The sequence below is a fragment of the Physeter macrocephalus genome, chromosome 11 (genome assembly GCF_002837175.3).
Source record: "Physeter macrocephalus isolate SW-GA chromosome 11, ASM283717v5, whole genome shotgun sequence".
NCBI classification, from domain to species: domain Eukaryota; kingdom Metazoa; phylum Chordata; class Mammalia; order Artiodactyla; family Physeteridae; genus Physeter; species Physeter macrocephalus.
This window is the reverse complement of record NC_041224.1, coordinates 157025299-157043195: the sequence shown is the minus strand read 5'-3', so window position 1 is coordinate 157043195 and position 17897 is coordinate 157025299. Positions and strand designations below refer to the sequence as shown.

The 17897-nt window shown below is 52.8% G+C and overlaps 1 protein-coding gene across 2 annotated transcripts in view; it reads right to left on the bottom strand.

The window, feature by feature from the left end:
* Nucleotides 1–3643: 3643 nt before the first annotated feature.
* Nucleotides 3644–17897, bottom strand: part of TMEM63C (transmembrane protein 63C) — an 80284-nt gene continuing 66030 nt past the window's right edge. For both annotated transcript variants that reach the window (XM_055088647.1, XM_055088646.1), the window contains 7 exons: nucleotides 17536–17601; nucleotides 14876–15038; nucleotides 14535–14640; nucleotides 14005–14172; nucleotides 11293–11402; nucleotides 9843–9911; nucleotides 3644–6566 (listed from right to left, as the gene is read on the bottom strand). In XM_055088647.1, coding sequence (XP_054944622.1) covers nucleotides 6366–6566; nucleotides 9843–9911; nucleotides 11293–11402; nucleotides 14005–14172; nucleotides 14535–14640; nucleotides 14876–15038; nucleotides 17536–17601 — 883 coding nt within the window. In that variant the 3' untranslated portion in view covers nucleotides 3644–6365. The remainder of the gene's footprint in view (nucleotides 6567–9842; nucleotides 9912–11292; nucleotides 11403–14004; nucleotides 14173–14534; nucleotides 14641–14875; nucleotides 15039–17535; nucleotides 17602–17897) is intronic.

Here is a 17897-nt window from a genome sequence, read left to right as displayed (position 1 = left end):
CCTACCAAGATGAACAGTTATCTCCTCAACATCACCTAATAACACCCAGTTCATATTCAAATTTCCCTGGTATCTCAAAGATGTCTTCCTGCAGCTGGTTTGTTCAATTCAAGATGCAGTCAAGGGCCACTGTATCTGGTTGTGTCTCCTAAACCTCTCGTTCTCTACCAGCCTCTCGCCTCCTCCCCCAGGCTCTTGATTTGTGGGTGAAACCTGGTTATTTGTTCAGTGGCATGTCCAGCATTTGACTTGGCTGATGCTTCTTGGTGGCGTCTTTGAGCTCATTCCTCTCTGCCCCGTATTTGTTCTCAAGTGTGATTAAAGCTGGGGTCCCCCTTCCCCTTTGAGTCCCTTTCTTCCCTTGGCTTCCAGGACACCAGGCTTTCCTGGTTTTCCTCCTTCCCCTCTGCCATTCCCTTTCAGTCTCCCTTGCAGATTCTCCTTCCCATCTCTCTCCGACCTACGCTTGCGCCTGTAGAGGTCTCAGCCAGTCCCATGCTTTCAACACCATCCGGACGCTGATGACTCTGGACTTTACACCTCCAGCCCAGCTCTCCCTCCAGACTCTGTATCCAGCCACCCGCCCAACGTCCACACGAGGCACCATCTCAGACGTAACACAACCAAAACGGAACACTTGGTCTTTTTCCCAGACCTGCTCCTTCCCAGCGTTCTCTGCTTTGGTAAACCAGCTTACCCAGTTGTTTAGGCTGAAGAACTGGGAGTCATCCTTACCTCCTTGCTTTCTCTCAGACCCCCCCACATCGAACCTATCCAGGGATCCCCAGGCCCTATTCCGAATTTCACTACCTCTCTCCTCTTTCACTGCCCTGTCCTTGGCTGAGCTACTGTACTGTCGCCCCCTGGATGCCTCAGCAGAGTCCCCAACGGGGCTTTCTGCTTCCGTCTTGTCCCCACCCAGTGGCTAGTAAGGAGATCATGTCTCTGCCCTGCTCGGAACCCTCCAGCAGCTTAGCCCGCAGAGCCCCATGGGCCCCTCAGACCTCGCCTCCTTCCTCTCCTCCCCTTGCTCACTCTGCAGCGGCCACTCCGGCCTCCTCGCTGGTCCTCGCCCCGCATTTAGTCTCCACGCCCTTCATGCAGCCTCCACCGGCTCACGCGCCTCATGTCGCGTTCCCACGGTGCTCGTCCCCCACCCTCCCCATCTCTAGACAGTCCCCCCCCATCCTGCTTTATTTTTTCTTCAAAGCACCTATCCTGACCTCCCACTATGTCAATTTGTTTACTGTACTTACAATCTTTGCATTCCACATGGGAAGGCTGGCAGGAAAGCCGCTTCCCGCATTTAGTCCCCACGCCCTTCATGCAGCCTCCACCGGCTCACGCGCCTCATGTCACGTTCCCACGGTGCTCGTCCCCCACCCTCCCCATCTCTAGACAGCTCCCCCGCCCCCCGCATCCTGCTTTATTTTTTCTTCAAAGCACCTATCCTGACCTCCCACTATGTCAATTTGTTTACTGTACTTACAATCTTTGCATTCCACATGGGAAGGCTGGCAGGAAAGCCACTTTGGGCTCTATGTTTGGATGGAAGAGGAGAGGCTTCAAACCATTGCTGAAGGTGACCAGACAGGCAGAAATGACCCCTGAAGCTGGTGTGTGTGTCTCTCTGGCCCAACAGTAGTACTTACTGCAAAGTAAGATGATTACAACAGAAGTTGTGCCCACGCTAGGCATTAACTGCTTGTGAGCCCAAAGGAAAATGCTCGTTTGGGCCTAATCTTTGATTATCTACCGGCACCTGCCTTTTGAGCTCTCTGGAGGCAGAGTGAAGGGAGGAGAGGTTTCCCAGCCTATGGATCTGTAACTACGTACAAGCTACAGGGCCACCCCCTCCCTGAGGTGAGGGGTAGTGTGAGGTGCTGAGACCAGTTTGCCCGGTTCCAGGGCCATGAGGCTGGGATGGTTTTCCTTAGGGCTCCATGAGATCCTTGCTCACTCAACCCTCCTACACACCAGAGTCACCGGGGGGATTTCGTAAAATAGAAATGTCCGGGCCCCACCCCAGAAATTCTGGCTTGTTCATGGAGGGGGCCTGGATGTTGGGATTGTTTAAAATCTCCCAGGATACTCCAATTTGCAGCTGGGCTAGAGACCCGGCACTTGAAGCTTGAGAGATGCTGGGCTGCTGGTTGTCAAGGTGGGGCCTCAGATGTTCAAAAAACAGCCTCTGTTGAAAAAACCTGTGAACTGTCTTCCCGTAAGCCAGGCTCCGCCCCGCTTCCCCGGGCCCTTCACAGAGCGAGCTCAGAAACCCAGAGTCGGCCAGCATGGAGCTTCCCGAGCATGACGGCTTTGAGAGGGTGGCAGGGAGCTGCCCCAAGCTTGGCCTCCTGGAGCCCAGGGCCCTTCTGCTTCCTCCCCAGTCCCACAGAGCCCAACCCGGCACTCAGTCTGGTGCACCAATGCCCTCTTGGGCGGAGCCCCATGGAGCTGGCATCCTGGACCTCCCTGGCACCAGGCCTCCCTCTTGGCCATCTGCCCACTGCCCCCATCCTTAACCCCCTGATCCCCATTTCCAGGCGGCAGGACCTAGCCCCTCCCACCCGGCCAGGGTGGTCTTCCTACTCCTCTCCCCACTGAAGCATCTCTTGTGGCTTTCACCTGACTCGACTTGGAAGATAATTGCTTTGAGAGGAGAGGGGTCAAGGGGATGGGGCCTGGCCCCCTGCCCGGGTTCACACCCTGGGGGGCTTTGAGCCCTTGCCCATGGGTGGACTATGAAAGCTTGAGGAGAAGGTCCAGCGAGGGGGGCTCAGGAGCATCCCTTGGGCACCGTGCCCCTGAGAGTGGCCTCTGTCCTCACGGGGAGCAGCGGGGGAGGAACCCCCCCACCCTGTTCCCTCTGTCCCCGCGGCTGAATCTGCTCTATTCAGTAATGAGACAGAGTGGTCAGCCTCCTGTCCTCCTGCTTTCAGGATGAGGTGACCAGCCCAGGGTCAGCGAGCTAGCTAGAGGAAGGGACAGGACACATGTCCCCCAGGGCAGGGAATTTACCCCCCTTGCCACAGGGGGGTGTGACAGCAGACATAACTACCCTTTGCTAGAGGGTTTCCTTATCCTGTGCAGGCCTGCTGTGACAGCGCCACCTACCCCCCAATACCCGACCTCCCCCTGCCCTCATGCTGCTGGCGGGGGCTGGTGCAGACCTGAGCCCGGCTGCTGCTCCCTGGGGGCTCCCACCTGAAGTCGTCTTGTCAAGTCTGGCTGCTCATCTGGCCGGGGGCCCGCTCTCAGGGCCCAGCACTCACCCCAGGGCTTCTGCTGCCCAGGAAAGGCTGCCCTGGTGGATTCCCGGGGAGCCCATGGACCGGAAAGTTCTCCCCTACTGCCCAGGGGACTCTCAGAGCATCCACAGTGGCAAGAAGCAGATTCACTTCCTGTTTCTCCAGCAGACGAGGGAGCATTTGCCGGGCCTTCCCCTGTGAGGACAGAGGGCCAGGGAAGGCCTCAGGGGTCAAGGGTCCCAGAGTGGCAGCTCTGGCCCCAGGGGCCAAAGCCACAGAGCAAGATGTGGTGCTCCAGCCCGGCCACCTCAGGGAGCTCTGGCTCCTTCTAGATGGAGGGAAAGCCCCGCTGGGCTGGTTCAGATGCAGAGGCACAGGCCAGCAGAGTTTGGGAGGACTTGTTTATTCAAGGCACGGTCATAGCGTTAATAACAAGAAGATTCGGCGTTCTGGCACATTCCTTTAGTGGTGATGGCCAAGGGAAGTCCACACTCCCCACCGGGGTCCCCAGAGGATGCAATGCTGCTAATAGGCACTTTGCTTCCAGAAGTGTCTGAGGAAGAGGCAGGCAAGCCTGGAGCTGCCCTAGGCCCCGGGAGGGGCACTTCTCAAGGGCTCTAGGCAACACCTGGTCCCCCGAGGCAGCTCCCTCCAGAGAGGATCAGGTCTGAGAGGCGGGGCTTGGAGGAACAGATGGGGCAGGGGCAGCTGGGATGGGGTGGGTGGTGGTAGGCGGAGGCCAGTGGGTGAGAAGCGTGTGGGCCGCGAGAGCAGGTTGGAGGGGAGATGCTCGAGGAGGGCCTGGATGTGACGTGTTAAGAGCCAAAGTACGCCCACACCCGTAGCGGTGACCACGGGAGGCCGAGCGGCTGTGGCCGGGGCGTCCGGGAAGAGTAGAGAAGCGAGTAGACGCAGCAACTTTCCCAACATCCTCACCGTCTTCTCTCAGAAGCAGGCTGCACTTGACCCAGATTCAGAGGGGGAAAGCCCCAGCCATGCCGCCATAGCATCTGCTGGGACCTCTCCATATGTAGCTTGCACAGACTGCCAGCTGGGCAGTGGCAGGCGAGACAAAAGCAGCGGGAACAGTCCCGCAGGGGCTGCGGAGGCCGGGGCGGACGCCAGCAAGTAGTGCCAAGTGAAGGAGAGCCCTCAGGCCAGCTTCTGGCAGGATGGCCCTCGCCACACACCTGGGGGTGGGGCAGGGCCTGGAGCTGCCACCTCCCCATGGCGGGCAGGGCTCCGTGCCGGACTGTTCTGGAAAGGACCACTTCCCCCTGTTGGCTGGTGCAATGCCTGGGGGAGATAGCCCTGCGGGGCCTGGGTTTATGAGGGACCAGCTGGGTATAATTTCCTCCTTATTCCTACCTGGACGAGGAGAGACGGCCTCCTCCCAGATGAGCCGGGCTCTCTGGAAAGATCCCTCATGCCAAGGTCTGGGCTGAGCTCTCGGGGGAGAGCAATATTTGCCCCTCAAGTGCTGTTTCTCCTCCGGGGTCAAGCTTGGAGCTTCTGGAGCCAGGATGTGGGCACGGGTGGAGCAGAAGTGAGGCTCGGGTGACCTGAGCTCAAGAGCATCTGTGTGCCTGGCAGCCGGTGGGCAACACCCAGGTGAGGTGAACCTGGACGCCCACCTTCAGTAGGTTGGCTGCAGGGGCCCAGACCTTTGGAGCAGGGAGCTCAGGAGAGCTCTAGAGCATGCAGACCCCATTTGGCTTGGCTCATTCTGGTGCACCCAGGCCCTAGCCAGCCCTTCTTCGTGTCTCCCCCCGCTGGCTGCCTGGCGGTCCTGGTGGGGGCCTGTCCCCAGAGGCCTGCACACCCCCGGCCTGCAGCAGTGGTGTCACCAGCGTTGTTCCCACTCAGGATTCGGCTCCTCCAGGCCTCAGGTGGGGGCTGCCCCGGGAGGGCAGCCTTACTCTGCCTGTCCATGGAGGACGCAGCTCCCGTCTGCGCCCCTCAATCCCCCGCAGGGCATCCGCAGTGTCTGAGCCAGGACCACACTGGAGGCCACTGGACTGCTCTTCAGTGCAGAGTGCAGGGCGGCCCCGAGGAGAGGAAGGGTCCTGCTCGGAGGCCGGGGAGAGGCCAGTGCCTTCACTTTGCAGCATGGGCTTCTCACCCTCAGCTACCCCCCACCTTGGTCACCCTGGGGGCCTAGGCACTCAGATGGGCATGCGGCCGGAGCAGCTCTCAGTGGCCACATCCTCGACCTTGGGGGGCCTCTCATTAGGCCCTGGGGCTTGGGGAGGTATATCGGGTTTCTCATCACTCAGAGTTTCGGGAGAAGACCTCCTTCCATGAATTCTGCCTCTGCCCCGCCCACCTTACAGTAACCAGCAGCCTTCATCAAAATGCACACAGGTCCCATTTAATGAGCCCTGAGTGACCACATCCCAGCTACTCTTGCAGGAATAGAAAGGAGAAGGCTCTCCACCCTGCAGCTCCTGGGGACATCTGATGAGGGGCAGAGGAATAGGAAGGGGCTCGGTCGCCTCCTTTAAGTCTGTGGTCTCAGCTGCCCCTTCCTGTGGGTGGGTGCAGAGACTTTCTCTTTACAGATCCCCACGCAGGGAAACCCGGAGAAGGTGGCCGTCTGTGTCTTGCTGGCGAGGCCCAGCATACATACCTTTGCTTCCTCAGACTGCAGGAGAGGGGTGGGCTGGGAGTGAGGGTGAGGGTAGGACAGCAGCAGAAGCTCCTTGGGCAGGGCAGCTGGTGGAAGGGTGGCGAGGACCCCAGGGAGTCTTCAGCGGGCTTCCTCCTGCCTCTTCTCTTCCCTGACGCAAACCGTCTCCACCGTGACCCCAGGCAAGTCCCCCAGCATTCAGTCTCTGTGCTCAGGGCTCCAGCCCCTGCTCCCAAGACATGGTGCTCGCCGGTATCCTCCATCCCATCCTGGGGTCCCTTCGACACTGCCTGTCATCTCTCGTTCTAGCTGGTCAGCAGGTCGGGGCCTCCACGTGGCCGACAGATAGCCAGGGCTCCGTTGGGGCCTTCCCAAAGTCTGCAGGAGGTAGTGGGACGGTCCAGGCCACCCTCCTGCCTCCCCCTGCTGGGCTCTCCCCTGGCCGCCACTCCCAGCTGGCGTCACCAGGTGGAGGCCTTGGGTCCTGGTCAGTGGTACTGGCTCTGGCCCTCCAGTTCCAGCCCTTCCTGGAACTGGGCCGAGTCCAGCTCCCTTGCAAAGCCCCTCACACCACTCTCCTCTTCTCCTTCTTCCGGCTGTCCATTCATGGTGCCGTAGGTGTGCCGGGCGGGGGAGGAGGCTGGGGTCAGGTTCATCTCCGGCTCTTGCAGCACGGTGGCCACATACAGCTGCTCGGGACAGAGAGGGGAGATGGGGTGAGGTCACGTCTGGGGCAAGGCCCTGGGCACACGCTTCCGCCTCACGCTTTACCCGCAGAGCCTCTGCCCCTCTAAGCCATGGCTCCTTCCTTCTTCCCCCGCAGCCCAAGCCCTGGCCATCCTGCCTGCCCAGTTGCTCTCGATCATTTATCGAGCATCTAGGTGCTCCCTGGGCTAGTTAGTGTGAGTCTCCTACTCCAAGTCCACTCTTCCTTCAGCACACGTGCCATTCATTCTTGGTTCCAGGTCAGGCTGAACCCAGGGGGAGAGGACATGAGTCTCCCTTACACTGGGGTCTGGAGGGATCCCCCCCATTCCTGAGCTAGCGCATTTTCTAACACAGCTTCAGAGGCGCATCCAACTCCCTCGGGCTGTGTCACTGGGTGGCCTGTGAATCAGGATTTGAAACTGAGGCTGCTATCTGAGGTCTTGGTCATGTGACCTGTGAAATCCAGGCATGGGCCCAGGAATGCCTGGGATGGCAGCAGACTAGAAAAACACAAGAAGTACTAGGGTCAGAGCTGTTTGTCATCCTTTGAAGGGACTTTTAAGCCAACTCCTTATTTTGAAAATAGGTAATTATTGGATAGAATTAAACCTTTCCTGTGGGAATTTATTTCAGTGAAACTAAACAGCCCTAGTTGATGAGAGAACACTCCTTCTACAGAAGAACTGAGGTATTTTCATAAGGCCAAAATAAACCTCATAGATGACTTTTGGGTCCTAGGGGAAAAATGGTAACTGAACAATGGAAGAAGCCAGCAGTCATCCCTGAATCAGGGAGTCACTTCAGCATCATTAATGGCAATAAATGGGATGTTATATATTGCCTGGTGTGACTCACAGCACTGCCTGTAATGTGTTCTATCTAGCCCCTAGTGTTGAACTTGAATCTATCAAGCCTTTGGATCTGACTTCTAGTTTTCAGGAAATACAGGAGATAGTGTAACCTCCTATAAGATACCATGAAGAAACAGCCAGAAAAAGCCAGAAGTTGGGCCATTCTGCAGGACTACTGGCTTGGTCTCTCCAACAAGTCATAAAACAGAGACGATGCTAAAATAAAAGGGACATGCACAGGTGCCAGATTAATCTAGCACAGAGACTGTATTGGATCTTGGTCTGGACAAGCTGTAAAAGATATTTCTGGAACATGTAGGGCAAGTTGAATATGGACTGGGTATTTGAAGAGGTAAAAATGCATATATGTAGAAAGACAGAGATTGTTAACTTAAAATGCAGGTTATAAAATAGTGTACAGTATTATGTCATTAAAAATATATATATCTGAAAAAATATACATTAAGGTATCAGTGGTCATCTCTAGGTGGTAGAAACATGGACTTTTTTTTTTTTTTTGCGGTACGCGGGCCTCCCTCTACTGTGGCCTCTCCCGTTGCACAGCACAGGCTCCGGACGCGCAGGCTCAGAGGCCATGGCTCACGGGCCCAGCCGCTCCGCGGCTTGTGGGATCTTCCCGGACGGGGGCATGAACCCGTGTCCCCTGCATTGGCAGGTGGACTCTCAACCACCGTGCCACCAGGGAAGCCCTGCCTTGTAAATTTTAAATTCAAGGTGCCAGGTGGCTGTGACCTAGGAAAGGCAAGTTGGCCATGGGAATACAGAGTAAGTCAATAATTTATATACTCTTTTCATCACAGAGAATTTCAGGAAAATTCAGATGAGGTAGAATCATTATCTCAACCACCGTGCCACCAGGGAAGCCCATGGACTTTTTATTTTCTTATTTTTGCTTCTCTGTTTTTTCCCCATTGTTAACTATAACGCTCAGACCCCTCTGTTATAATAATGAAAGATTTAAAAAAATCAATTCCAGTAATTTTTTTTTTAAAGCTCAAACTCTAGAGTCTGACAGACCTGGTTCAAACCTTGTTCTGCCACTTCCTTGCATAGTAGCACTCTAGGGTCTAAATTAATTCACCTTTTTGAGCCTCAGTTTCGCCATCTGTAAAATGAGGATAAAAACTCCTACTGTGCAGGTTTATCATAAAGATCAAGAGCGAGAATGGTGAAGCGTCTAGTTTGTAAGGTTTCAATAACCGATTGCTGACAATATTCCAGAGGGGTCATCTTGGAAGGGCCCCAGGGGAGATGCTATGTGAAGAGAGACTTTCCTGCTTCGAAACCTTTGTTGTCTCTCTGGTACTGGAGCTCCTTCTTGCCTGCCACCTCCCAGGGCTCATCGGGACCTATCTGTACGGTTCGTTTCAGAGTGAGGCAGACCTGTATTTCTATGCACCCGGCGTGGGCACATCCACCCACTGTTGCGTCTGTGAGCTTTCACCCAACGCTGCCGTGACTAAAGGGCCTCCCCTCCCACCGGTCCCTGCCGCCCACTCCGCATTTGCACCAGGCCCCAAACTGTCTTAGGTTCCCCGGTGCTCCAGATTCTCTCTTCGGGGTCTTTGCACAGGCTGATCCTCTTCCCTGAATGCTCTTCCCCCACACCCTCTTCCACCTGGTAACCCCTACTCTCCCATTCCTGGGGTCGGATTAGATGTTCCCTCCTCCGGGAAGCCTTCCCTGAGTGCCCAGACTGGCTGGTACCCTTCTTCAGGGCTCCCCAAGGCACCCTGGCATCGGGGCACGGGCTGACACGGTACCCTGCTCAGTGCATGCATTAGTGGCCCTGCAGCCACACTCGTGGCCGGGCTGCGGGCGAGCGCTCACGCCCTTCCAGGCTGAGCCACAGTGTGGGAGTCAATGCCCAGCCTGCTGGACCCCCTGCACTCTTGAGTCTGGCTTCGTCTCTTCACAAGCTGACGGGCTCACTCACCCGGCGCGGCCCCTGCCTTACCATGCGGTGCAGACTTCCAATAGCTCGCTGCGGCTCTGTCTGCGCCGCTCTGCCTGGCCCCCGCGCCCTTGGAGGCAGCCTTCGGTCCTGAGGCCGAGCCCCAGCATGGCCCTGCGTCTACACGACTGAGCTCGCTGTGGTTGGGTTCGCCCTGACCGTTCTCGTCCTCTCTGAGCTCCTTCTAGAGAATGTCCTGGAGTAAATCCTGGATCTTCTATCTTTCTGAAGGCTCTTCAGCCAGGGCCACGGCAGCAGTTTGACCTGGGCCAAGTCCTGCTGCGTCAGAGGTGGGGGTCCAGGGACGCCCAGCTCCTCCCCAGTACCCAGGGTGGCCACTAACTGCTGGTATCCCCGCAGTGCTGCTGGAGTAGCCCACCCCTGCAAGCACCCTCCTCCTGACACGTCCCAGGGCGAAGGCACTGACTCACAAGGGAAGTTGGCGTGGAGGAGGTGCTGCTGGGCTCCAGGTCAAACACGGTCTCCATCTCCTCCTCGGGCTGCAGCGGCGGGAGAGACAAGGAGGGTCACGGGGTGCCCCCACCCTCCCCACGTCCAGAGAAGCCTGGACCTTAAACTCAGGCTTAAGGGGCCTACTGCTCCCCTTAAACGCAACTCATCTTCTATTTTTCCAGACCCGCAGCCCAGCTGGCAGGGCTGAAGCCCAGGGGGACAGAGAGTGGACTGGGAAGCTGGGGAGACCCTTCTGAAATATTCCATTCACAAGGACCATGGTGGGAGAGAGTAAGCAGAGTGGAGGCTGCGGTTAAAGATGAGACTGCTTTGACTCTAGGAGAAGGCTTGACTTCCATAATACCCTTTCTCCTGCCAGAATTTCCCCTCTACCTCTGTAATGAGATGAGGGGTTAGGTCCCCTGTCACCTTCTGTCTCTAGAATGGACCCTTGAGCAACCAGATCCCAGGACATCGTTGTATTGGGAAGACAGAGCCAGAGGCGTCGTTAGCTCTGGCCCTTCGCCAGCGTGGACTCGGGACAGGGGATGGAGGAGGGTCCAGGTAGAAAGGGCAGCAGGCACCTGTGCCCAGGGTCACAGATACGGAACCACTGGAAGCAAGAAGATTCTCTTCTCAGAGCCTCCCTCCTCTGACTCAGCAGGATGCTAGTACTTTAAATCAACTTTCTTTCTTATTTAAATTCATTTGAAAAGGAAACAATTCACTATTATGAACAGAAATCCTGTGTCAGTTGCCGTAAGCTAGGTTAAGTAGAAAAATAAATGTGTAACCATGAAAAATATAAAATGTTTTAGTCCACTGGAAGTCATTCCAGTACACCTCTACGGTCACCCCACTTTAGGAAGTGCTGATCTAGAGCACACAGTTCTGTTGGCATGGATTAGATCCCTTCTCTAATAACTGGCTGGGCCCCACTGGCAAAGAGCCGAAAGAGTCATGGGGCCCAGAGAGCCAGGCCTCCCTTCCAGACAAGTTCAATATCCTGAGATTCTTAAAAGTGAGATGAATGTCCCCCTTCCCCATCCTTTACCACCCCCTCTTTTACTCCTTCACTCCATCCTCTCTCTCAACCCTCCATGCCTTGGAATGGTCCTTGCAGCTCATTGGCTGAATAGGCTCACATCGTAGGAGGGATGGGCCAGCAGCCTGTGGTTCGGAGGAGATGTCAGAGAGGAGAAGAGGAGAGGACAGCTGTCTTCTGGATTTCCCCGCCCCGGGAGGCGAGATTCCGGGGCCAGCGCAAGGACACATGCAGCACGTACACCCGGCACTGAGTCTGCACATCCCGTCATCAGAGAGAAAGGCAAGAGCCTCTCGTCATCGTGGTGCTTCGGGTGGGCGTCCGGGAGCTGTGCGCCCCGGGACCGGGAGGACCTGTGGGGGAAAGCCAGGCTGGCGACTCACCTCATAGTCAGACGCTTTCCGAAGCTTCCCCAGAAAAGTGCCAACGCAGGCCAGTATCATGGAAACAATAAGGGTGGAGAGGGAAAAGAAGGTGATGGCGTGTAGCGGCCCTGCAAGGAGAAGGAAAGCCATGGGCGTGGTGCTTGAGGACCAGAGCTGTGGGCAGGGGTGCCGGCTGAGATGCCGCCCGGGCTGAGAGATGCCTGCGGCCCAGCTCAGCACCCCTGTAGGAGTTTGGAGCCTGGGGCAGAGATGTCCCTGCCCAGTTCTCCCCTTAACAACCTGATCAATGAGCCCGACACAGGGACATCAACCCTCTGTGCTATTTGGCCAGTTTAGGATTTGGCATCCGGTGGATTCCATGAAAAAAAATTAATTGACTTAAATATCCATTTAGGTGCCCATTAAACATCCTCCTCGATGTCAGTTACCTTCCACCTCACGGTCCCTGGGAAGTATCTCTGAGTCACTCATTTATGCCACTGCCCCAAAATACAGTCACTCTCAGACCCACACCTTTTCTTGTAAGCGCTTTTTTCATTTTTTATTTAATTTTTTTTTTTTAATTTTTTTTTTTCCGGTACGCGGGCCTCTCACTGCTGTGGCCTCGGCTCCGGACGCGCAGGCTCAGCGGCCATGGCTCACGGGCCCAGCCGCTCCGCGGCATGTGGGATCCTCCCAGACCGGGGCGCGAACCCGGCTCTGAGTCACTCATTTATGCCACTGCCCCAAAATACAGTCACTCTCAGACCCACACCTTTTCTTGTAAGCGCTTTTTTCATTTTTTATTTTATTTTATTTTTTTAATTTTTTTTTTTTCCGGTACGCGGGCCTCTCACTGCTGTGGCCTCGGCTCCGGACGCGCAACCACTGCGCCACCAGGGAAGCCCTAAGCGCTTTTTTTAGAAAAATTGTTTTAAATTTTATACTGGAGTATAGTTGGTGAACAATGTTGTGTTAGTTTCAGGTGTACAGCAAAGTGACTCAGTTATACATAGACACGTATCTATTCTTGTTTCAAGTTCTTTTCCCATTTAGGTTATTACAGGATATTGAGCAGAGTTCCCCGTGCTATACAGTAGGTCCTTGTTGGTTACCTGTTTTAAATATAGCAGTGTGTACATGTCGATCCCAAGCTCCTGATCTATCCCTCCCCCTCTTCCGCCCTGGTAACCATAAGTGCATTCTCTAAGTCTGTGAGTCTGTTTCTGTTTTGTAGATAAGTTCATTTGTTATCATTTTTCTTTTTAGATTCCACATATAAGCGATATCATATGATATTTGTCTTTCTCTGTCTGGCCCTTGTAAGCCCTTTTGAAGCGAGTGTGCTCAGTTACATGTGCTAATGGCATGGAAAAGCAATTCAGAATTTTTGTTTGGGGATGTTTGGAAACTTTTTTACGGCACCAGTTTTCTAACTACATAAATATTGAAAATCAGTCTTTACGGTCAGAAGTTACTGAATAATGATGTTTATTGTTGTGTTTTTATAAAAGCAAAAAATGACAAACAACTTCAATATCCCAACAATGGAGAACTGACTAAAAGTGACAGAATTTAACGCAGATGTTAAAAGGCATGTACTCAACAGTGTATTGATAATGCAAGAAATTGCTCAGAACATAACGTTCAGTGAAGAAACTCAGGATACGGGTCTGAATAGTATAAAATGGATATCACAGTTTTGTAAAGTAAGAGTAAACCAATAAACTCCCTCCACTTTGCCCTGTTCCCCAAAACGTATGCACAGAGTGAGGGGTGGGAGCGATAGACATGAGGCTGTAGGGGAGCTGGTAGGTCATTCAAATTTTGATCTTTCAGTTTTCTCTATTTTTGATAATAAACATGTAGTTCTTTATACTTAGAAAAAAAGCATTATTAAAAAAATGAAGTCTGCTGGGGCAGGAAAGGCTTCGGGGGTGACAACAAATGGACAATGCACATAAATAACTGTGAGCTGAATGTTGCCTGATACCACTCTGACAGGCGGTGAAAAAACATGGACTTGCCCTTCTCCACACCGCTGAGAAGGTTAAGGTCAAGTGTCTTGAGGGAAGGCAAGTGTGGCGGGGGAAGAAGGAGGGTGGGGAGGTCAGCATGAGCCTTTTCTGAGAGTGGGAAGGGGTTGTGGCAGAGACTGCTGCCTGGGGCATGGGTGACTCTGAGGGGAGAGAGCCGGGGGGTTCCAGTCTGTGGCCTGTGGGGACTCTCTCTGTGAGGGTGTCTCTGAGCTCAGCTGGGCGGGGACAGCAGCTTTGTGTAGCCAAGCTGGCTGCTGGGGCAGGCTCTGAATCCTCCTCCGGGTTTTTGACAACACATAAGACCAGGCATCCTCTAGGAGCCCAGAGGGAATGTCTTGCGAATGGAGCCTGATAGCTAATATTTTATTTCCTGCCAGCCTTGAGTTAGAATGAAGGAATAGGACGTTTTTTTTATTTTTTGTTTGCTTGTTTTGCTTTGGTTTTGCCCTGAAAGTTGTAAACCAAAATGTATATGATTTGGACCACGTTGGTCCTCCGCTTAGCTTCCAAGGTCTGCCGGGACTCTAACACGAGCCCTCTAGGTCTAGAGAAGGCACTGGGCTTTGCCCTGTTCCACGAGTAACGCCTTGCTCTTCCCAGGCTTTGTCTGCTCTACAGAGTTGTTGTTGAGGGGTGACAGAGCAATGGGGAACAGGCAGAGGCGGGATGCTGGGGCAGGCTTGGTACCTACCCAATCGCAGGATGGAGAAGAAGAGCATCCAGAACAGACCCAGGAGCGGTGCGAAGATGGCCTGGTGGACGGCAGCCATGTGGATCTGCTCGTTGAGTTTGGTGGGTGCATAGGAGTAGTACATGTTATAGCGGTCTGTGACGTGCTTCATGCACAGGTAGAGTAGCCCTGGGGGCCGGGAGACGGAGGCACACTCAGCGGCCTTCCCAAGGCTCCCCCCGCAGGCCTGAGATGCTAGATTCAGGTCTGTCAGAGTGGCAAGGGCCAAGAACAGGCTGTGGGAGCTCCATGGTGCTGACCTCTGGGACCAGCAGCTTCCCTTGAGCCCCTAGAACCTATTCTGTCAACAAACATCCTATGTAAACAGCCACCCAACCTTGGCCCCCTGACTGGCTTGGCTCTGACCTGGCCCCTCCCCACCCTTCCGACAGGCTGTCCCAGGTCTCCTCCTGATCCAGGAGGGAGCTGGATGCTGTGGGGCTCCCAGGCCGAGGGTGTGCAGTCCCCAGTGAGCTTCAGGGATGACTCACCAAAAGGAACGATGATGGGGCAGGTGATGCTGTACGCCATCACCACGCTGAAGACATTCAACATCCACGCGTACTCGCGCCCATACTGGAAGTCCATGGCCTGGCTCTGGGGCAGAAGGCAGGGGTCCTCCTGAGGTGGCCTGGTCCACTTGGCTTGGCTGCTTCTGTGCTCCTTGTCCGGGATGGCAACCTCCCTTCCAACCCTGGTGTCCGAGAAGCACCTCGCCCCACCTCACCATGCCTCCACCTCCGGTCCCTCCGTGCTTCTAACAGGCCCCCTTCCTGACACCCACCCAAGGGAAACTCTGAGGGCTGTGCTCAGGGAAGGGCCTGGCCCTCACCATTCTGATGTGGACTCTCTCTGGCTCCGACCTGGAGAAGAAGAGGCGGGTGGTGTACAGAAAGAGTGACCCCAGGCGCAACAGCTCCATGCCTGTGCCAATCAAAGCTGACGTGATCACGTAGTTGACAAAGAAGGCGCCATTGTCTGGCAGGAACACACACCTGGGTGGAAGACAGCCACAGAAGCCGGGGAAGAGGGAAAGGGCAGAGATATTGGGAGGAAGGAGGAGAGAGAGGAAACGAATTGAGGAAGTGGGGATGGGGTGGAGGTAGAGATGGGGAGAATAGCTTTCAAATACAGTTATCCCTCGGTATCCGTGAGGGATTGTTTCTAGGAGCCCCTGCGGATACCAAATCCAGGGATGCTCAAGTCCCTTATATGAACTGGCATAATATTTGCACATAACCTAGGCACATCCTCCTGTATACTCTAAATCATCTCTAGATCATCTATAATGCCTAACACAATGTAAACAGCTGTAAATACAACGTACATGCTGTGCAAGTAGCTGCCTGCACACAGCAAATTCAAGTTTTGCTTTTGGGAACTTTCTGGAATTCTTTTCCTGAATATTTTTGATCTGCAGTAGGTCAAATCCGAAGATGTGGAACCCATGGATATGGAGGGCTGACTGTATACATGTGTTCTCAGACCAGTTTAGGTTAACAAGGGCCCTTCTGAGCAGGGCTGGGGGTGGTCTATGGCATATGCGGATGGGTTAGGAGATACATGCACTGGCTTGCTCTAAAGAAGGGCTGTTTGACGAATGGATAAAGAAGATGTGGTACATGTATACAAAGGAGCATTACTCAGCCATGAAAAGGAACGAAATTGGGTCATTTGTAGAGACGTGGATGGACCTAAAGACTGTCATACAGAGTGAAGTAAGTCAGAAAGAGAAAAAAAAAATCATATATTAACACATATATGTGGAATCCAGAAAAATGGTACAGATGAACCGGTTTGCAAGGCAGAAATAGAGACACAGATGTAGAGAACAAACGTATAGACACCAAGGGGGGGAAGTGGGGGGTGGGTGGTGGTGGTGGGTTGAATTGGGAGATTGGGATTGACATGCATACACTAATATGTATAAAATAGATAACTAATAAGAACCTGCTGTATAAAAAATAAATTAAAATAAAATTCAAAAAAACTAATAAAGAAGGACTGTTTGACTTGGATCCACAGACCCTGGAGCGTCCATAAGTAGAAGTTTGGGGGTCTGTGACCTCGAATAGGAAAAAGATTATGTCTTTACTTTCTCCAATTTAGCACCTCCTTCCATTAAGAGCGTGGGCAACAAATCACAGCGATGTCAGCTATAGCCATGAGTCTGTCACCAGTTGAAATGAGGTATTTTCATATCGTGTTGTACTTATTGCTGAGCTCTTACGATACCATTTGTGCTCATCATCATTTCAAAATGATGCTAGTTATTAGTCAGGCCGCTAAATTAGACATGCTAAATTCACATGATTGAGATTTTTCTGTCTGCACATGCGTGTTTGACATAGCTAGCTGGCCGACTTCAACTAGTAGTCATTCAGCCACCTGAATGGATGGTCACACTGCCTGTTCTCACGTTGGTGACCCCGGAATCTCTGTTGCTTTCCAGTGTCTCCATCTACACAATTCTGTCACCTTCCTTGAAAAGAGAAATCTGTAAGTCCCTGGACATATTTCAGAACTCCTTCAAAAGCTATTCTTTCTTAAGGGCATCAGAGTTGAGTCATGAACGCACAATTCTTTTCTTTCTCATATACAAACTGTATTGAAGATAATGACCTAGCCAAAGATGAACTCACTCATCTTGGAAAAAAATCAACTTATTACAGTTATAGTCTACTTGTAGAAAGCTTGGGGAATTCTGGTCCTTGCCCTATAAAGCAAGCTATGAAAGCTTGCATGTCATTTGCAATAATATACCTTTGAAAATTGGGACTTTCAACATTTGGAACCCTAAAAACAAAACAAAACAAAAAAGAAATTGGCTGGATATCTAACACGACCTGAATGTTGCCTTGTCAAAAATCCACTCCCCTTCCCAATTTAATATTCTTCTTCTAGCTAAGTAACATCAGCTTTCACACCGATGCCTTTAAAACAATAAAATGTAACTTTTGCTTGCCTACCTTTAGAATGCATCGGCCTATTATTAAATGTGTTAATAGAGACTGCATTACAAATTTGAATTTTGAAATATTTTGATAACTATGTTTCAGCATAACTGGTTTTTGTTATAACCCAGGTATCTTGTACATTTAAAGAAATCTACTCAGAGTACATGTAAAACTGGCAAAATCTGAACAAGCTGTGTGGATTGTTTCAACATCAGTTTCCCGGTTGTGATATTGTACTATAGTTATGCAAGATGTTACCATTGGGGGAAACTGGATAAAGGGTACATAGGACATTTTGGGGGGCAATTTCCTTTGAATCTACAGTAAGTTCAAAAACTTCATTCAGAGAAGGAGTCCCTGGGCTTTACCCCCAAAGGTGTCCATGGCACAGGGAATGTTAAGAGGCTGCCTAATGAGAGTGTTAACATGCATTCATCTCTACCTGTATGAGCAAATAAAGGATACACATATCCACCTGGTGTGAAGCCCCAATGCACATTGGGAGTACACCTGAAACATGCACTCTAGTACTCACTGGAACCTGATGGATGCCTGTTCCAGATAGTAGATGTCAAAGAGCCAGCGGAAAAAGACGTCCAAACTAGAATAAAGAATAAAGCACAAGAAAAAGAACAAGAATAAAGCAGACCCTTCAGTTAATGAATCTATGACCTAAGGCCTGGGGTTCAGTTCCTCTTGGGCTGGCCTCCTTCCTTTCAACCTCCCTTGCCCAATCCCCAAAGACTCTTGCATCTTAATATTCTAGCTGGCCAATCCACACTGCCTCTCTTCTTAATGCTGGGCCCTAACCCTTTGGCCTTTCAGCTCAAGGCCTCCCCTCTAGCAAACCTTCGCCAGCCATCGCTCCCACAGTGTTCTCTCCCTCTTCTGAATTTC